Genomic DNA, 17,582 nt, shown 5'->3' with positions numbered 1-17,582 from the left:
ACTGTCTCTCAACTTCACTGTCTCACAACTTCACTGTCTCTCTCTCAACTTCACTGTCTCTCTCTCAACTTCACTGTCTCTCAACTTCACTGTCTCTCTCTCAACTTCACTGTCTCTCTCTCAACTTCACTGTCTCTCTCTCAACTTCACTGTCTCTCTCACAACTACACTGTCTCTCTCTCAACTTCACTGTCTCTCTCTCAACTTCACTGTCTCTCTCACAACTACACTGTCTCACAACTTCAGTGTCTCTCTCACAACTTCACTGTCTCACAACTTCACTGTCTCACAACTTCACTGTCTCTCTCTCAACTTCACTGTCTCACAACTTCACTGTCTCACAACTTCACTGTCTCTCTCTCAACTTCACTGTCTCTCTCTCAACTTCACTATCTCTCAACTTCACTGTCTCACAACTTCACTGTCTCACAACTTCACTGTCTCTCAACTTCACTGTCTCACAACTTCACTGTCTCTCTCTCAACTTCACTGTCTCTCAACTTCACTGTCTCTCTCTCTCAACTTCACTGTCTCTCTCTCAACTTCACTGTCTCTCTCTCAACTTCACTGTCTCTCTCTCAACTTCACTGTCTCACAACTTCACTGTCTCTCTCACAACTTCACCGTCTCTCTCTCAACTTCACTGTCTCTCAACTTCACTGTCTCTCTCTCAACTTCACTGTCTCTCTCTCAACTTCACTGTCTCACAACTTCACTGTCTCTCTCTCAACTTCACTGTCTCACAACTGTCTCTCAACTTCACTGTCTCTCTCTCAACTTCACTGTCTCTCTCTCAACTTCACTGTCTCTCTCACAACTTCACTGTCTCTCTCTCAACTTCACTGTCTCTCAACTTCACTGTCTCTCTCTCAACTTCACTGTCTCTCAACTTCACTGTCTCACAACTTCACTGTCTCTCTCTCAACTTCACTGTCTGTCAACTTCACTGTCTCTCTCACAACTTCACCGTCTCTCTCTCAACTTCACTGTCTCACAACTTCACTGTCTCTCTCTCAACTTCACTGTCTCACAACTGTCTCACAACTTCACTGTCTCTCTCTCAACTTCACTGTCTCACAACTTCACTGTCTTTCTCTCAACTTCACTGTCTCACAACTTCACTGTCTCTCAACTTCACTGTCTCACAACTTCACTGTCTCACAACTTCACTGTCTCACAACTTCACTGTCTCTCAACTTCACTGTCTCACAACTTCACTGTCTCTCTCTCAACTTCACTGTCTCTCAACTTCACTGTCTCTCAACTTCACTGTCTCTCTCTCTCAACTTCACTGTCTCTCTCTCAACTTCACTGTCTCTCTCTCAACTTCACTGTCTCTCTCTCAACTTCACTGTCTCTCTCACAACTACACTGTCTCTCTCTCAACTTCACTGTCTCTCTCTCAACTTCACTGTCTCTCTCACAACTACACTGTCTCACAACTTCAGTGTCTCTCTCACAACTTCACTGTCTCACAACTTCACTGTCTCACAACTTCACTGTCTCTCTCTCAACTTCACTGTCTCACAACTTCACTGTCTCACAACTTCACTGTCTCTCTCTCAACTTCACTGTCTCTCTCACAACTACACTGTCTCTCTCTCAACTTCACTGTCTCTCTCACAACTTCACTGTCTCTCTCTCAACTTCACTGTCTCACAACTTCACTGTCTCTCTCTCAACTTCACTGTCTCTCAACTTCACTGTCTCTCTCTCTCTCAACTTCACTGTCTCTCTCTCAACTTCACTGTCTCTCTCTCAACTTCACTGTCTCTCTCTCAACTTCACTGTCTCACAACTTCACTGTCTCTCTCACAACTTCACCTTCTCTCTCTCAACTTCACTGTCTCACAACTTCACTGTCTCTCTCACAACTTCACCTTCTCTCTCTCAACTTCACTGTCTCTCAACTTCACTGTCTCTCTCACAACTTCACTGTCTCTCTCAACTTCACTGTCTCTCAACTTCACTGTCTCTCTCTCAACTTCACTGTCTCTCTCTCAACTTCACTGTCTCTCAACTTCACTGTCTCACAACTTCACTGTCTCTCTCTCAACTTCACTGTCTCTCAACTTCACTGTCTCTCAACTTCACTGTCTCTCTCACAACTTCACCGTCTCTCTCTCAACTTCACTGTCTCACAACTTCACTGTCTCTCTCTCAACTTCACTGTCTCACAACTGTCTCTCAACTTCACTGTCTCTCTCTCAACTTCACTGTCTCACAACTTCACTGTCTCCCTCTCAACTTCACTGTCTCACAACTTCACTGTCTTTCTCTCAACTTCACTGTCTCACAACTTCACTGTCTCTCAACTTCACTGTCTCACAACTTCACTGTCTCACAACTTCACTGTCTCTCTCTCAACTTCACTGTCTCACAACTTCACTCTCTCACAACTTCACTGTCTCTCTCACAACTTCACTGTCTCTCAACTTCACTGTCTCACAACTACACTGTCTCTCTCTCAACTTCACTGTCTCACAACTTCAGTGTCTCTCTCACAACTTCACTGTCTCTCTCTCAACTTCACTGTCTCACAACTTCACTGTCTCACAACTTCACTGTCTCTCTCTCAACTTCACTGTCTCACAACTTCACTGTCTCACAACTTCACTGTCTCTCTCTCAACTTCACTGTCTCACAACTTCACTGTCTCACAACTTCACTGTCTCACAACTTCACTGTCTCTCAACTTCACTGTCTCACAACTTCACTGTCTCTCTCTCAACTTCACTGTCTCTCTCTCAACTTCACTGTCTCTCAACTTCACTGTCTCTCTCTCTCAACTTCACTGTCTCTCTCTCAACTTCACTGTCTCTCTCTCAACTTCACTGTCTCTCTCACAACTACACTGTCTCTCTCTCAACTTCACTGTCTCTCTCTCAACTTCACTGTCTCTCTCACAACTACACTGTCTCACAACTTCAGTGTCTCTCTCACAACTTCACTGTCTCACAACTTCACTGTCTCACAACTTCACTGTCTCTCTCTCAACTTCACTGTCTCACAACTTCACTGTCTCACAACTTCACTGTCTCTCTCTCAACTTCACTGTCTCTCAACTTCACTGTCTCTCTCACAACTTCACTGTCTCTCTCTCAACTTCACTGTCTCACAACTTCACTGTCTCTCTCTCAACTTCACTGTCTCACAACTGTCTCACAACTTCACTGTCTCTCTCTCAACTTCACTGTCTCACAACTTCACTGTCTCTCTCTCAACTTCACTGTCTCACAACTTCACTGTCTCTCAACTTCACTGTCTCACAACTTCACTGTCTCACAACTTCACTGTCTCACAACTTCACTGTCTCTCAACTTCACTGTCTCACAACTTCACTGTCTCTCTCTCAACTTCACTGTCTCTCTCTCAACTTCACTGTCTCTCAACTTCACTGTCTCTCTCTCTCAACTTCACTGTCTCTCTCTCAACTTCACTGTCTCTCTCTCAACTTCACTGTCTCTCTCTCAACTTCACTGTCTCTCTCACAACTACACTGTCTCTCTCTCAACTTCACTGTCTCTCTCTCAACTTCACTGTCTCTCTCACAACTACACTGTCTCACAACTTCAGTGTCTCTCTCACAACTTCACTGTCTCACAACTTCACTGTCTCACAACTTCACTGTCTCTCTCTCAACTTCACTGTCTCACAACTTCACTGTCTCACAACTTCACTGTCTCTCAACTTCACTGTCTCTCTCTCAACTTCACTATCTCTCAACTTCACTGTCTCACAACTTCACTGTCTCACAACTTCACTGTCTCTCAACTTCACTGTCTCACAACTTCACTGTCTCTCTCTCAACTTCACTGTCTCTCTCTCAACTTCACTGTCTCTCTCTCAACTTCACTGTCTCACAACTTCACTGTCTCTCTCACAACTTCACTGTCTCTCTCTCAACTTCACTGTCTCTCAACTTCACTGTCTCTCTCTCAACTTCACTGTCTCTCTCTCAACTTCACTGTCTCTCTCACAACTTCACTGTCTCTCTCTCAACTTCACTGTCTCTCAACTTCACTGTCTCTCTCTCAACTTCACTGTCTCTCTCTCAACTTCACTGTCTCTCAACTTCACTGTCTCTCAACTTCACTGTCTGTCTCACAACTTCACCGTCTCTCTCTCAACTTCACTGTCTCACAACTTCACTGTCTCTCTCTCAACTTCACTGTCTCACAACTGTCTCACAACTTCACTGTCTCTCAACTTCACTGTCTCACAACTTCACTGTCTCACAACTTCACTGTCTCTCTCTCAACTTCACTGTCTCACAACTTCACTGTCTCACAACTTCACTGTCTCTCAACTTCACTGTCTCACAACTTCACTGTCTCTCTCTCAACTTCACTGTCTCTCTCTCAACTTCACTGTCTCTCAACTTCACTGTCTCTCTCTCTCAACTTCACTGTCTCTCTCTCAACTTCACTGTCTCTCTCTCAACTTCACTGTCTCTCACTCAACTTCACTGTCTGTCTCTCAACTTCACTGTCTCACAACTTCACTGTCTCTCTCACAACTTCACTGTCTCACAACTTCACTGTCTCTCTCACAACATCACTGTCTCACAACTTCACTGTCTCTCAACTTCACTGTCTCACAACTTCACTGTCTCTCTCTCAACTTCACTGTCTCTCTCACAACTTCACTGTCTCTCTCTCTCAACTTCACTGTCTCTCTCTCAACTTCACTGTCTCTCTCTCAACTTCACTGTCTCTCTCACAACTTCACTGTCTCTCTCACAACTTCACTGTCTCTCTCTCAACTTCACTGTCTCACAACTTCACTGTCTCTCTCTCAACTTCACTGTCTCTCTCTCAACTTCACTGTCTCACAACTTCACTGTCTCTCTCTCAACTTCACTGTCTGTCTCTCAACTTCACTGTCTCTCTCTCAACTTCACTGTCTCTCTCTCAACTTCACTGTCTCTCTCTCAACTTCACTGTCTCACAACTTCACTGTCTCTCTCACAACTTCACTGTCTCTCTCTCAACTTCACTGTCTCACAACTGTCTCTCAACTTCACTGTCTCTCTCTCAACTTCACTGTCTCACAACTTCACTGTCTCTCTCTCAACTTCACTGTCTCACAACTTCACTGTCTCACAACTTCACTGTCTCTCTCTCAACTTCACTGTCTCACAACTTCACTGTCTCTCTCTCAACTTCACTGTCTCACAACTTCACTGTCTCTCAACTTCACTGTCTCACAACTTCACTGTCTCACAACTTCACTGTCTCTCTCTCAACTTCACTGTCTCACAACTTCACTGTCTCACAACTTCACTGTCTCTCTCTCAACTTCACTGTCTCACAACTTCACTGTCTCTCAACTTCACTGTCTCACAACTTCACTGTCTCACAACTTCACTGTCTCTCTCTCAACTTCACTGTCTCTCACTCAACTTCACTGTCTGTCTCTCAACTTCACTGTCTCACAACTTCACTGTCTCACAATTTCACTGTCTCTCTCACAACTTCACTGTCTCTCTCTCAACTTCACTGTCTCTCTCTCAACTTCACTGTCTCTCTCTCAACTTCACTGTCTCTCTCACAACTTCACTGTCTCTCTCTCAACTTCACTGTCTCACAACTTCACTGTCTCTCTCTCAACTTCACTGTCTCTCAACTTCACTGTCTCTCTCTCAACTTCACTGTCTCACAACTTCACTGTCTCTCTCTCAACTTCACTGTCTCACAACTTCACTGTCTCTCTCTCAACTTCACTGTCTGTCTCTCAACTTCACTGTCTCTCTCTCAACTTCACTGTCTCTCTCTCAACTTCACTGTCTCACAACTTCACTGTCTCTCTCACAACTTCACTGTCTCTCTCTCAACTTCACTGTCTCACAACTGTCTCACAACTTCACTGTCTCACAACTTCACTGTCTCTCTCTCAACTTCACTGTCTCTCTCTCAACTTCACTGTCTCACAATCACTGTCTCTCAACTTCACTGTCTCACAACTTCACTGTCTCACAACTTCACTGTCTCTCTCTCAACTTCACTGTCTCTCAACTTCACTGTCTCACAACTTCACTGTCTCACAACTTCACTGTCTCTCTCTCAACTTCACTGTCTCACAACTTCACTGTCTCTCTCTCAACTTCACTGTCTCTCTCACAACTTCACTGTCTCACAACTTCACTGTCTCTCTCTCAACTTCACTGTCTCTCTCTCAACTTCACTGTCTCTCTCTCAACGTCACTGTCTCTCTCTCAACTTCACAGTCTCACAACTTCACTGTCTCTCTCACAACTTCACTGTCTCTCTCTCAACTTCACTGTCTCACAACTTCACTGTCTCTCTCTCAACTTCACTGTCTCACAACTTCACTGTCTCACAACTTCACTGTCTCTCTCTCAACTTCACTGTCTCTCTCTCAACTTCGTTGCAACAAACTTACAAAAGACATCGCAGCTTTTATCGCAATTTTTTTTACAAAAGTTCCCCCGAAATCAGGCATTTTGGGCCGCAACAATCTCAGAAAAAGGCCGTGAAATCCTGGAGGGACTGACTAACAGTAAGTAATATATATATATATATATATATATATATATATATATATATATATATATATATATATATATATATATATATATATATATATATATATATATATATCTGATACTCAGGTTCAGCTTGTAGAGAAACATCAGAAATATTGATCATTGATCAGTTTCACACAACACAAAGTTATCAAACATTTTAATTTTATTTTGTTAGAAAACAAAGTGAGAGAAAAGATGTTTAAAACACAGATGGGATAATCAGCAGATTAGTTTAACTGTCAAGAATAAAATGATTTTAATGAACTGACCAACAGGTAAACTCTGACCAACAGGTAAACTCTGACCAACAGGTAAACTCTGACCACATTCAGTTCTTCAAAATAAAAGCCTGACTGAGAATAAAAGAATGAAATGGGTTAGTTAAGTTAAACTTTACTTTGAAAAACCGAAGAAGAGGATTTAAATCTGATGTAGAAAGTATATATTTATAACTTTTATATTTCAGGAAAACTAAAGATGTCAATTCAGACTAAAAGTTTTTTATTTTAAATTCAGAAATCCATGAAAACAAAGAAGAAGAATCCTCTCAGCTGTTTCCGTGACGACCGTCATCAGCTGATCACAGCTCGTCTTCCTTCGTCACTGAAAGGAAATGACATCATCAGTCACAGGAAGCACATAACCACAATAAAACTGAATATAAACAACAATATATATTTAAGTTTCTTATAGTAGTACCTGTGTGTGTCTGTGTTGCCGTGGTTACCTGTGCGTATCTGTGTTGCCGTGGTTACCTGTGTTTATCTGTGTTGCCGTGGTTACCTTTCTTGACGATGTCGAGGATGGAGCGGACGAGGCGGATGGCGCCGACAGCTGAAGCTTCTCCTTTAGCGTTAGCAGCGTGACACTCGTACGATCCCTCGTCTTCCTCCGTCAGAGGGGAGATCTGAAACACAGCAGCTGATTGGTCCAACACACTGCTGGAGGCATGACATCACCACAACATATATATATATATATATATATATATATAGAGATATATATATATATATATCTATATATATATGTATATATAATAGGGCTGTCAAACGATTAATTTTTTTTATCGCGATTAATCGCATATTTTATCACGTGATTAAAATTCTATTATTTTGCATTTCAGTTTTTAAGTCCATATTAACAATGGAAAGCCATTGCTACCAGAGGATCTTAATTGGGAATCAAATGAATGCAAAGAAAGTTACTTTATGAACTTGATTTTAAGATTTGTATTTATTTATTTACTGTAAAAAAAAGAAACGTGTGAATCTGTCATTATTGCACAATTCCTCCAAGTATCTAACTAAAAAACAAACAATATCCTTATATATATATATATATATATTATACCCTCTCCTTACTAGAGTCAATCTAGTGTTTAGTAACTCCTAAATAATGTTGATTCCTCACTGACGTCCAGTGATCACGGTTAATGAGACAGAGTTTGAACTCTGCAGCTGTTCCAGTATGGCTGCTTCCTCCGTGGAGTACAGGCTGTGTGGTGAGACTACTGTCCCCCTCGACGGCCGTGTATAAGACGGTCAGGTGAGACTACTGTCCTCCTCGACGGCCATGTATAAGACGGTCAGGTGAGACTACTGTCCTCCTCGACGGCCGTGTATAAGACGGTCAGGTGAGACTACTGTCCTCCTCGACGGCCATGTATAAGACGGTCAGGTGAGACTACTGTCCTCGTCGACGGCCGTGTATAAGACGGTCAGGTGAGACTACTGTCCTCCTCGACGGCCGTGTATAAGACGGTCAGGTGAGACTACTGTCCTCCTCGACGGCCGTGTATAAGACGGTCAGGTGAGACTACTGTCCTCCTCGACGGCCGTGTATGAGACGGTCAGGTGAGACTACTGTCCCCCTCGACGGCCATGTATAAGACGGTCAAGTGAGACTACTGTCCCCCTCGACGGCCGTGTATAAGACGGTCAGGTGAGACTACTGTCCTCCTCGACGGCCATGTATAAGACGGTCAGGTGAGACTACTGTCCCCCTCGACGGCCATGTATAAGACGGTCAGGTGAGACTACTGTCCTCCTCGACGGCCGTGTATAAGACGGTCAGGTGAGACTACTGTCCCCCTCGACGGCCGTGTATAAGACGGTCAGGTGAGACTACTGTCCCCCTAAACGGCCATGTATAAGACGGTCAGGTGAGACTACTGTCCCCCTCGACGGCCATGTATAAGACGGTCAGGTGAGACTACTGTCCCCCTCGACGGCCATGTATAAGACGGTCAGGTGAGACTACTGTCCCCCTCGACGGCCATGTATAAGACGGTCAGGTGAGACTACTGTCCTCCTCGACGGCCATGTATAAGACGGTCAGGTGAGACTACTGTCCTCCTCGACGGCCATGTATAAGACGGTCAGGTGAGACTACTGTCCTCCTCGACGGCCATGAAGACGGTCAGGTGAGACTACTGTCCTCCTCGACGGCCGTGTATAAGACGGTCAGGTGAGACTACTGTCCTCCTCGACGGCCATGAAGACGGTCAGGTGAGACTACTGTCCTCCTCGACGGCCATGAAGACGGTCAGGTGAGACTACTGTCCTCCTCGACGGCCATGTATAAGACGGTCAGGTGAGACTACTGTCCCCCTCGACGGCCGTGTATAAGACGGTTAGGTGAGACTACTGTCCTCCTCGACGGACGTGTATAAGACGGTCAGGTGAGACTACTGTCCTCCTCGACGGCCGTGTATAAGACGGTCAGGTGAGACTACTGTCCTCCTCGACGGCCGTGTATAAGACGGTCAGGTGAGACTATTGTCCTCCTCGACGGCCGTGTATAAGACGGTCAGGTGAGACTACTGTCCTCCTCGACGGCCATGTATAAGACGGTCAGGTGAGACTACTGTCCTCCTCGACGGCCATGTATAAGACGGTCAGGTGAGACTACTGTCCCCCTCGACGGCCATGTATAAGACGGTCAGGTGAGACTACTGTCCTCCTCGACGGCCGTGTATAAGTCGGTCAGGTGAGACTACTGTCCTCCTCGACGGCCGTGAAGACGGTCAGGTGAGACTACTGTCCTCCTCGACGGCCATGAAGACGGTCAGGTGAGACTACTGTCCTCCTCGACGGCCGTGTATAAGACGGTCAGGTGAGACTACTGTCCTCCTCGACGGCCATGAAGACGGTCAGGTGAGACTACTGTCGTCCTCGACGGCCATGAAGACGGTCAGGTGAGACTACTGTCGTCCTCGACGGCCATGAAGACGGTCAGGTGAGACTACTGTCCTCGACGGCCGTGTATAAGACGGTCAGGTGAGACTACTGTCCCCCTTGACGGCCATGTATAAGACGGTCAGGTGAGACTACTGTCCTCCTCGACGGCCATGAAGACGGTCAGGTGAGACTACTGTCCTCCTCGACGGCCGTGTATAAGACGGTCAGGTGAGACTACTGTCCTCCTCGACGGCCATGTATAAGACGGTCAGGTGAGACTACTGTCCTCCTCGACGGCCATGAAGACGGTCAGGTGAGACTACTGTCCTCCTCGACGGCCATGAAGACGGTCAGGTGAGACTACTGTCCTCCTCGACGGCCGTGTATAAGACGGTCAGGTGAGACTACTGTCCTCCTCGACGGCCATGAAGACGGTCAGGTGAGACTACTGTCCTCCTCGACGGCCATGAAGACGGTCAGGTGAGACTACTGTCCTCCTCGACGGCCATGTATAAGACGGTCAGGTGAGACTACTGTCCCCCTCGACGGCCGTGTATAAGACGGTTAGGTGAGACTACTGTCCTCCTCGACGGACGTGTATAAGACGGTCAGGTGAGACTACTGTCCTCCTCGACGGCCGTGTATAAGACGGTCAGGTGAGACTACTGTCCCCCTCGACGGCCATGTATAAGACGGTCAGGTGAGACTACTGTCCTCCTCGACGGCCGTGTATAAGTCGGTCAGGTGAGACTACTGTCCTCCTCGACGGCCGTGAAGACGGTCAGGTGAGACTACTGTCCTCCTCGACGGCCATGAAGACGGTCAGGTGAGACTACTGTCCTCCTCGACGGCCGTGTATAAGACGGTCAGGTGAGACTACTGTCCTCCTCGACGGCCATGAAGACGGTCAGGTGAGACTACTGTCCTCCTCGACGGCCATGAAGACGGTCAGGTGAGACTACTGTCCTCCTCGACGGCCGTGTATAAGACGGTCAGGTGAGACTACTGTCCCCCTCGACGGCCGTGTATAAGACGGTCAGGTGAGACTACTGTCCTCCTCGACGGCCATGTATAAGACGGTCAGGTGAGACTACTGTCCTCCTCGACGGCCATGTATAAGACGGTCAGGTGAGACTACTGTCCCCCTCGACGGCCATGTATAAGACGGTCAGGTGAGACTACTGTCCTCCTCGACGGCCATGTATAAGACGGTCAGGTGAGACTACTGTCCCCCTCGACGGCCATGTATAAGACGGTCAGGTGAGACTACTGTCCTCCTCGACGGCCGTGTATAAGACGGTCAGGTGAGACTACTGTCCTCCTCGACGGCCATGAAGACGGTCAGGTGAGACTACTGTCCTCCTCGACGGCCATGAAGACGGTCAGGTGAGACTACTGTCCTCCTCGACGGCCGTGTATAAGACGGTCAGGTGAGACTACTGTCCTCCTCGACGGCCATGAAGACGGTCAGGTGAGACTACTGTCCTCCTCGACGGCCATGAAGACGGTCAGGTGAGACTACTGTCCTTCTCGACGGCCACGTATAAGACGGTCAGGTGAGACTACTGTCCCCCTCGACGGCCACGTATAAGACGGTCAGGTGAGACTACTGTCCTCCTCGACGGCCGTGTATAAGACGGTCAGGTGAGACTACTGTCCTCCTCGACGGCCATGAAGACGGTCAGGTGAGACTACTGTCCTCCTCGACGGCCATGAAGACGGTCAGGTGAGACTACTGTCCTCCTCGACGGCCATGAAGACGGTCAGGTGAGACTACTGTCCTCCTCGACGGCCGTGTATAAGACGGTCAGGTGAGACTACTGTCCTCCTCGACGGCCATGAAGACGGTCAGGTGAGACTACTGTCTTCCTCGACGGCCATGAAGACGGTCAGGTGAGACTACTGTCCTCCTCGACGGCCGTGTATAAGACGGTCAGGTGAGACTACTGTCCTCCTCGACGGCCGTGTATAAGACGGTCAGGTGAGACTACTGTCCCCCTCGACGGCCGTGTATAAGACGGTCAGGTGAGACTACTGTCCTCCTCGACGGCCATGTATAAGACGGTCAGGTGAGACTACTGTCCCCCTCGACGGCCACGTATAAGACGGTCAGGTGAGACTACTGTCCTCCTCGACGGCCGTGTATAAGACGGTCAGGTGAGACTACTGTCCTCCTCGACGGCCATGAAGACGGTCAGGTGAGACTACTGTCCTCCTCGACGGCCATGAAGACGGTCAGGTGAGACTACTGTCCTCCTCGACGGCCGTGTATAAGACGGTCAGGTGAGACTACTGTCCTCCTCGACGGCCATGAAGACGGTCAGGTGAGACTACTGTCCTCCTCGACGGCCATGAAGACGGTCAGGTGAAACTACTGTCCTCCTCGACGGCCGTGTATAAGACGGTCAGGTGAGACTACTGTCCTCCTCGACGGCCGTGTATAAGACGGTCAGGTGAGACTACTGTCCTCCTCGACGGCCATGAAGACGGTCAGGTGAGACTACTGTCCTCCTCGACGGCCATGAAGACGGTCAGGTGAGACTACTGTCCCCCTCGACGGCCATGTATAAGACGTTCAGGTGAGACTACTGTCCCCCTCGACGGCCGTGTATAAGACGGTCAGGTGAGACTACTGTCCTCCTCGACGGCCATGTATAAGACGGTCAGGTGAGACTACTGTCCTCCTCGACGGCCATGTATAAGACGGTCAGGTGAGACTACTGTCCCCCTCGACGGCCATGTATAAGACGGTCAGGTGAGACTACTGTCCTCCTCGACGGCCATGTATAAGACGGTCAGGTGAGACTACTGTCCCCCTCGACGGCCATGTATAAGACGGTCAGGTGAGACTACTGTCCTCCTCGACGGCCGTGTATAAGACGGTCAGGTGAGACTACTGTCCTCCTCGACGGCCATGAAGACGGTCAGGTGAGACTACTGTCCTCCTCGACGGCCATGAAGACGGTCAGGTGAGACTACTGTCCTCCTCGACGGCCGTGTATAAGACGGTCAGGTGAGACTACTGTCCTCCTCGACGGCCATGAAGACGGTCAGGTGAGACTACTGTCCTCCTCGACGGCCATGAAGACGGTCAGGTGAGACTACTGTCCTTCTCGACGGCCACGTATAAGACGGTCAGGTGAGACTACTGTCCCCCTCGACGGCCACGTATAAGACGGTCAGGTGAGACTACTGTCCTCCTCGACGGCCGTGTATAAGACGGTCAGGTGAGACTACTGTCCTCCTCGACGGCCATGAAGACGGTCAGGTGAGACTACTGTCCTCCTCGACGGCCATGAAGACGGTCAGGTGAGACTACTGTCCTCCTCGACGGCCATGAAGACGGTCAGGTGAGACTACTGTCCTCCTCGACGGCCGTGTATAAGACGGTCAGGTGAGACTACTGTCCTCCTCGACGGCCATGAAGACGGTCAGGTGAGACTACTGTCTTCCTCGACGGCCATGAAGACGGTCAGGTGAGACTACTGTCCTCCTCGACGGCCGTGTATAAGACGGTCAGGTGAGACTACTGTCCTCCTCGACGGCCGTGTATAAGACGGTCAGGTGAGACTACTGTCCCCCTCGACGGCCGTGTATAAGACGGTCAGGTGAGACTACTGTCCTCCTCGACGGCCATGTATAAGACGGTCAGGTGAGACTACTGTCCCCCTCGACGGCCACGTATAAGACGGTCAGGTGAGACTACTGTCCTCCTCGACGGCCGTGTATAAGACGGTCAGGTGAGACTACTGTCCTCCTCGACGGCCATGAAGACGGTCAGGTGAGACTACTGTCCTCCTCGACGGCCGTGTATAAGACGGTCAGGTGAGACTACTGTCCTCCTCGACGGCCGTGTATAAGACGGTCAGGTGAGACTACTGTCCCCCTCGACGGCCACGTATAAGACGGTCAGGTGAGACTACTGTCCTCCTCGACGGCCGTGTATAAGACGGTCAGGTGAGACTACTGTCCTCCTCGACGGCCATGAAGACGGTCAGGTGAGACTACTGTCCTCCTCGACGGCCATGAAGACGGTCAGGTGAGACTACTGTCCTCCTCGACGGCCATGAAGACGGTCAGGTGAGACTACTGTCCTCCTCGACGGCCGTGTATAAGACGGTCAGGTGAGACTACTGTCCTCCTCGACGGCCGTGTATAAGACGGTCAGGTGAGACTACTGTCCCCCTCGACGGCCGTGTATAAGACGGTCAGGTGAGACTAATGTCCTCCTCGACGGCCATGTATAAGACGGTCAGGTGAGACTACTGTCCCCCTCGACGGCCACGTATAAGACGGTCAGGTGAGACTACTGTCCTCCTCGACGGCCGTGTATAAGACGGTCAGGTGAGACTACTGTCCTCCTCGACGGCCATGAAGACGGTCAGGTGAGACTACTGTCCTCCTTGACGGCCATGAAGACGGTCAGGTGAGACTACTGTCCTCCTCGACGGCCATGAAGACGGTCAGGTGAGACTACTGTCCTCCTCGACGGCCGTGTATAAGACGGTCAGGTGAGACTACTGTCCTCCTCGACGGCCATGAAGACGGTCAGGTGAGACTACTGTCCTCCTCGACAGCCATGAAGACGGTCAGGTGAAACTACTGTCCTCCTCGACAGCCGTGTATAAGACGGTCAGGTGAGACTACTGTCCTCCTCGACGGCTGTGTATAAGACGGTCAGGTGAGACTACTGTCCCCCTCGACGGCCGTGTATTAGACGGTCAGGTGAGACTACTGTCCTCCTCGACGGCCATGTATAAGACGGTCAGGTGAGACTACTGTCCCCCTCGACGGCCATGAAGACGCTCAGGTGAAACTACTGTCCTCCTCGACAGCCGTGTATAAGACGGTCAGGTGAGACTACTGTCCTCCTCGACGGCTGTGTATAAGACGGTCAGGTGAGACTACTGTCCCCCTCGACGGCCGTGTATTAGACGGTCAGGTGAGACTACTGTCCTCCTCGACGGCCACGTATAAGACGGTCAGGTGAGACTACTGTCCTCCTCGACGACAATGAGACAGGTTAGAACATGCCAACCGTAGTACGTCTTTAAGACCCGAGTCCTCTACGATGCTGACAGGTCTGCAGTTAGTTGCCACCCGTTTCGCAAGACCTGTAGTAATTTTTTTGGATTTGGTTTCATCAACAGGTCGGCTAGTAGCACTCTCCAAAATACTGCTTAGCCTGAGTGGGTAGTGTCGGTACACGATCCGTTCTGCCTGCACGATCCGTTCTGCACATGCGCAAAATTTTCGCGCATGCGCAGTTGTACGAGGATTTACGACACTGCACGATCTGTTCCATGCTTCCGGTCGACAGGCAAGCTAACGTTAGTTTAGCTAACAGCTAATTCGGCTAACTGTTAGCTGAGACAGCATGTAATAACTTTAAAAGACCCTCAAAATAAAACTTGAAAATAAACGTTGACATATATAACAAACACCTAACATATATAACAGCTGTTACGTCAGTTCTACTTTACTTGTGCTCATTTAAAATACAATCACTCAATACTTGTCTTTATTGTTATTACCGTGAAGTCTTAATTTAGCTGCAGCTGCTTTTCCCATTACGTTTGAGTTAACATTATTTTAGACTTAATCTAGCTGTCAGCTAGCGGTTAGCCAAATTAGCTGTTAGCTAAACTAACGTTAGCTTCCCGGTGGAGGCTAGCCATAGGCTAGCGTGGAACAGATCGTGCAGGTCGTATCCTCGGTAAAACAGTATTATCTTGCGCATGTGCAGAACGGATCGTGTACCGACAGGTAGCATGCTAGCATTAGCATCAACCTGAGTCACGTTAACTAGCTCGTAGGTGGTAGCTCCAGCTTGATGTGCTTCGTGATATTTTAATTCAGCTTTACACAACGTGCATATGGCTTTGACTTGTCTACGAGCCGTCTGGGAGTTTCTGAAAACAAAAAGCTCCATTCAGAGTTATTGCTGCTGTGTTTCTCCATCATGCTGCAGCAGCAGCAGCAGGATGTGTTAGGAGGAAGTGGCAGCTTGATGATCAGTAACGGTGCTGCAAAGGGTCAAAATAGTAGCCTGTTAGGACCACGCCAAGCCCAGTGAAGTGGAATAAATTAATAAATGGAGGCATGCGATTAAAAAAAATGAATCGCATCGCGTCGGCCCTTAATCGCATCGCGATTAACGCGTTAACGTTGGCAGCCCTAATATATATATATATAATGTAAGTATAATGTATATATAATGTATATAAACTGACCAGGACCCAGCCAGTGACCTCGTGTTTCTCTGGTCCTCCTCTCGTCTGGATGGCCAGGTTATCTTTGTCTCCAGGAAGAAGCTCCTCCCTCTTCTTCCCTCCCAGCACCTGAGAGGTATTACACAAAACCACAATAATTAACCTGGGATAATCCTGACCAGGCTAACAGCCAGGCTAACAGCTAGCCTGCTCCTGACCAGGCTAACAGCCAGGCTAACAGCCAGGCTAACAGCTAGCCTGCTCCTGACCAGGCTAACAGCCAGGCTAACAGCTAGCCTGCTACTGACCAGGCTAACAGCCAGGCTAACAGCCAGGCTAACGGCTAGCCTGCTCCTGACCAGGCTAACAGCCAGGCTAACAGCCAGGCTAACGGCTAGCCTGCTACTGACCAGGCTAACAGCCAGGCTAACAGCTAGCCTGCTACTGACCAGGCTAACAGCCAGGCTAACAGCCAGGCTAACAGCTAGCCTGCTCCTGACCAGGCTAACAGCCAGGCTAACAGCCAGGCTAACAGCTAGCCTGCTACTGACCAGGCTAACAGATAGGGATATAACAGATATTAATACTAGATAATATAACCCATTATATGAGACATAGTATATTAATACTAGATAATATAACCCATTATATGAGACATAGTATATTAATACTAGATAATATAACCCATTATATATATAGTATATTAATACTAGATAATATAACCCATTATATATATAGTATATTAATACTAGATAATATAACCCATTATATGAGACATAGTATATTAATACTAGATAATATAACCCATTATATTAGACATAGTATATTAATACTAGATAATATAACCCATTATATATATAGTATATTAATACTAGATAATATAACCCATTATATATATAGTATATTAATACTAGATAATATAACCCATTATATGAGACATAGTATATTAATACTAGATAATATAACCCATTATATTAGACATAGTATATTAATATTAGATAATATAACCCATTATATATATAGTATATTAATACTAGATAATATAACCCATTATATGAGACATAGTATATTAATACTAGATAATATAACCCATTATATATATAGTATATTAATACTAGATAATATAACCCATTATATGAGACATAGTTTATTGTACTGGTTACTGCTGCCGCCTGCTCTCGTCTACTTTACAGGCGAGGAGCAGTTCATCTCCAACGAGCCTATTGTTTCTACAAACTGCAGCAGGAAACAGGAAGTGGAGCGCCGAGGAGTCACGCCAGCAGGAAACAGGAAGTGGAGCGCAGAGGAGTCACAACTCAAGTCTGCAGATCATATTTATATTTAAATAAGAGGTCAAACTTATAGTTTTAGACTGCCGGGGACTTCCTTCCTTCCTCTGACCCTCTGAGCTTCTCTCTCCTCTCTCGCCATCTGTGAGCCTCCATGTCCCAGAAAGTCTTGTCACTAACCTAGTTCTGGGGGGCTTGTTCTCCAGAGTCCTTATGTTGTTTTATCACCCAGCAGGTTTCCCTGGATTAGGGTGGCGCCTAAATCATGGCTGCAGCTGTTGCCGTGGTCCTGCTGCACCCCCTGTTACACCCTGCTGCGCTCTGCTACGTCCTGCTACATCCTGCTACGTCC

The 17,582-nt window shown here is 47.8% G+C and overlaps 2 protein-coding genes and 1 long non-coding RNA gene across 4 annotated transcripts in view; all 3 read right to left on the bottom strand.

The window, feature by feature from the left end:
• Positions 1 to 17,582, bottom strand: part of LOC118496429 — a 397,714-nt gene that overhangs the window by 266,924 nt on the left and 113,208 nt on the right. The gene's annotated exons all lie outside the window — the stretch shown is intronic.
• LOC116035424 lies at positions 6,691 to 6,902 on the bottom strand. The gene is made up of 2 exons (XR_004101361.1): positions 6,868 to 6,902; positions 6,691 to 6,786 (listed from the first exon to the last, which is right to left on the bottom strand). It is a non-coding gene; the product is annotated as an uncharacterized LOC116035424 (long non-coding RNA).
• The window catches only part of igfbp7 (insulin-like growth factor binding protein 7), a 17,517-nt gene continuing 6,989 nt past the window's right edge, over positions 7,055 to 17,582 (bottom strand). The window contains exons 3-5 of one of the 2 annotated variants that reach the window (XM_036006074.1): positions 15,963 to 16,070; positions 7,306 to 7,457; positions 7,055 to 7,153 (exon numbers count right to left, since the gene is read on the bottom strand). In XM_036006074.1, the coding sequence (XP_035861967.1) occupies positions 7,123 to 7,153; positions 7,306 to 7,457; positions 15,963 to 16,070 (291 nt within the window). In that variant the 3' untranslated portion in view covers positions 7,055 to 7,122. The remainder of the gene's footprint in view (positions 7,154 to 7,305; positions 7,458 to 15,962; positions 16,071 to 17,582) is intronic. The other variant, XM_031278431.2, reaches the window with a different exon arrangement.

Source organism: Sander lucioperca, chromosome 1 (genome assembly GCF_008315115.2).
Source record: "Sander lucioperca isolate FBNREF2018 chromosome 1, SLUC_FBN_1.2, whole genome shotgun sequence".
Taxonomy (NCBI): domain Eukaryota; kingdom Metazoa; phylum Chordata; class Actinopteri; order Perciformes; family Percidae; genus Sander; species Sander lucioperca.
This window is presented reverse-complemented; position numbering and strand designations above follow the sequence as displayed.